This window comes from Austrofundulus limnaeus, unplaced genomic scaffold (genome assembly GCF_001266775.1).
Source record: "Austrofundulus limnaeus strain Quisiro unplaced genomic scaffold, Austrofundulus_limnaeus-1.0 Scaffold521, whole genome shotgun sequence".
Taxonomy (NCBI): Eukaryota; Metazoa; Chordata; class Actinopteri; order Cyprinodontiformes; family Rivulidae; genus Austrofundulus; species Austrofundulus limnaeus.
In genome coordinates, this window is record NW_013952923.1 from 330658 (window position 1) to 331720 (window position 1063).

At 37.7% G+C, this 1063-nt stretch overlaps 1 protein-coding gene across 1 annotated transcript in view; it reads left to right on the forward strand.

The window, feature by feature from the left end:
• Positions 1 to 484: 484 nt before the first annotated feature.
• Positions 485 to 1063, forward strand: part of fam124a (family with sequence similarity 124 member A) — a gene marked incomplete at its 3' end in the record, with an annotated part of 32805 nt that continues 32226 nt past the window's right edge. Inside the window, 1 exon segment of the mRNA XM_014026043.1 lies at positions 485 to 663. Within this exon segment, the coding sequence (XP_013881497.1) occupies positions 608 to 663 (56 nt within the window).

The window sequence follows — 1063 nt, forward strand, 5'->3', positions numbered from 1 at the left end:
ATATATATATATATATACAATTTATCTCTTTTAGTTCATATTTTCCAGCAAATTGACTTTAATATTTCCACTTCAATGTCTTCTCTTAATTACACCATATTTGTTTACATACAGACRGTGTTCACATGGTTTTGTTTATTCTGAGTGTGTACCCGCATTGCAGAATAACAAATCAGCATGGTTCATACTGGAGTAAATAGTTTCAAACTGCACAGTCTGATAATCATTTTATATTTTATTTTATACTTTGCKATGATGACATTAAATGTCTCTGTGATCCACAAGTCTGTGCTCAGAAACTATTTCATTGTTTCTCTTTTAACATGCAGATGTAATGTAAAACATGTGCTTAAATACAGCATTAAAACTGGACGCTTTGATTTATTTTCACAGCCTGAACTCATCATGTTCAGACTGTGTCCAGTGTCTGAGTGCTCAGATTTCCAGCCGTCTTTGAACGCATCACGCTGATCAAACTCGGCTCCAGTTTGTAGAATCAGAGGCTGGTTCTGTTCCTCCTCCTGTTGATAACCGTCCTGGTTTATCGGGTTGTTTGGGGACCGTGAAAGCATGAAGCCAGCGGACAGACGGTCTGAAACAGTCTGAGATGGAGAAAAGTTTCCCAGAAGATGACTGCGTGGATTCAGGAGCCGAGACTGGAGGGTGAGCTTCTCTCTTCTTCTTAATGAGGGACTTTAAAATAAACATGTAAACAAAGGTAAACAGAAACAGCATTTAGACAGAGCAGCTCATGATCCTGTAAGGATGAGGTAAACTTAGGCTACTATTGGTAAGAAAAAGTGTCAGAAAAGTCTATTTATTTGGGTCTTGTTGACGTTTCTAATGGTTAGAAACGAAAAGAGACTCATGAATCAGTTCTTCCTGACAGAATCGAATCAGTTTGAACTGTAACGAGTTAAATGATTCTTCTTCCTTCTGTTTGAGTCTTTATCTGTCTGCTAAATGTTTTCAGAGAAAAGTCTGATTGAACAGAGCCTTTGGGAGACCGGGGACAGTTACAACATTGTTTGGGGGTGGTTACAACATATTATTAATACAATAT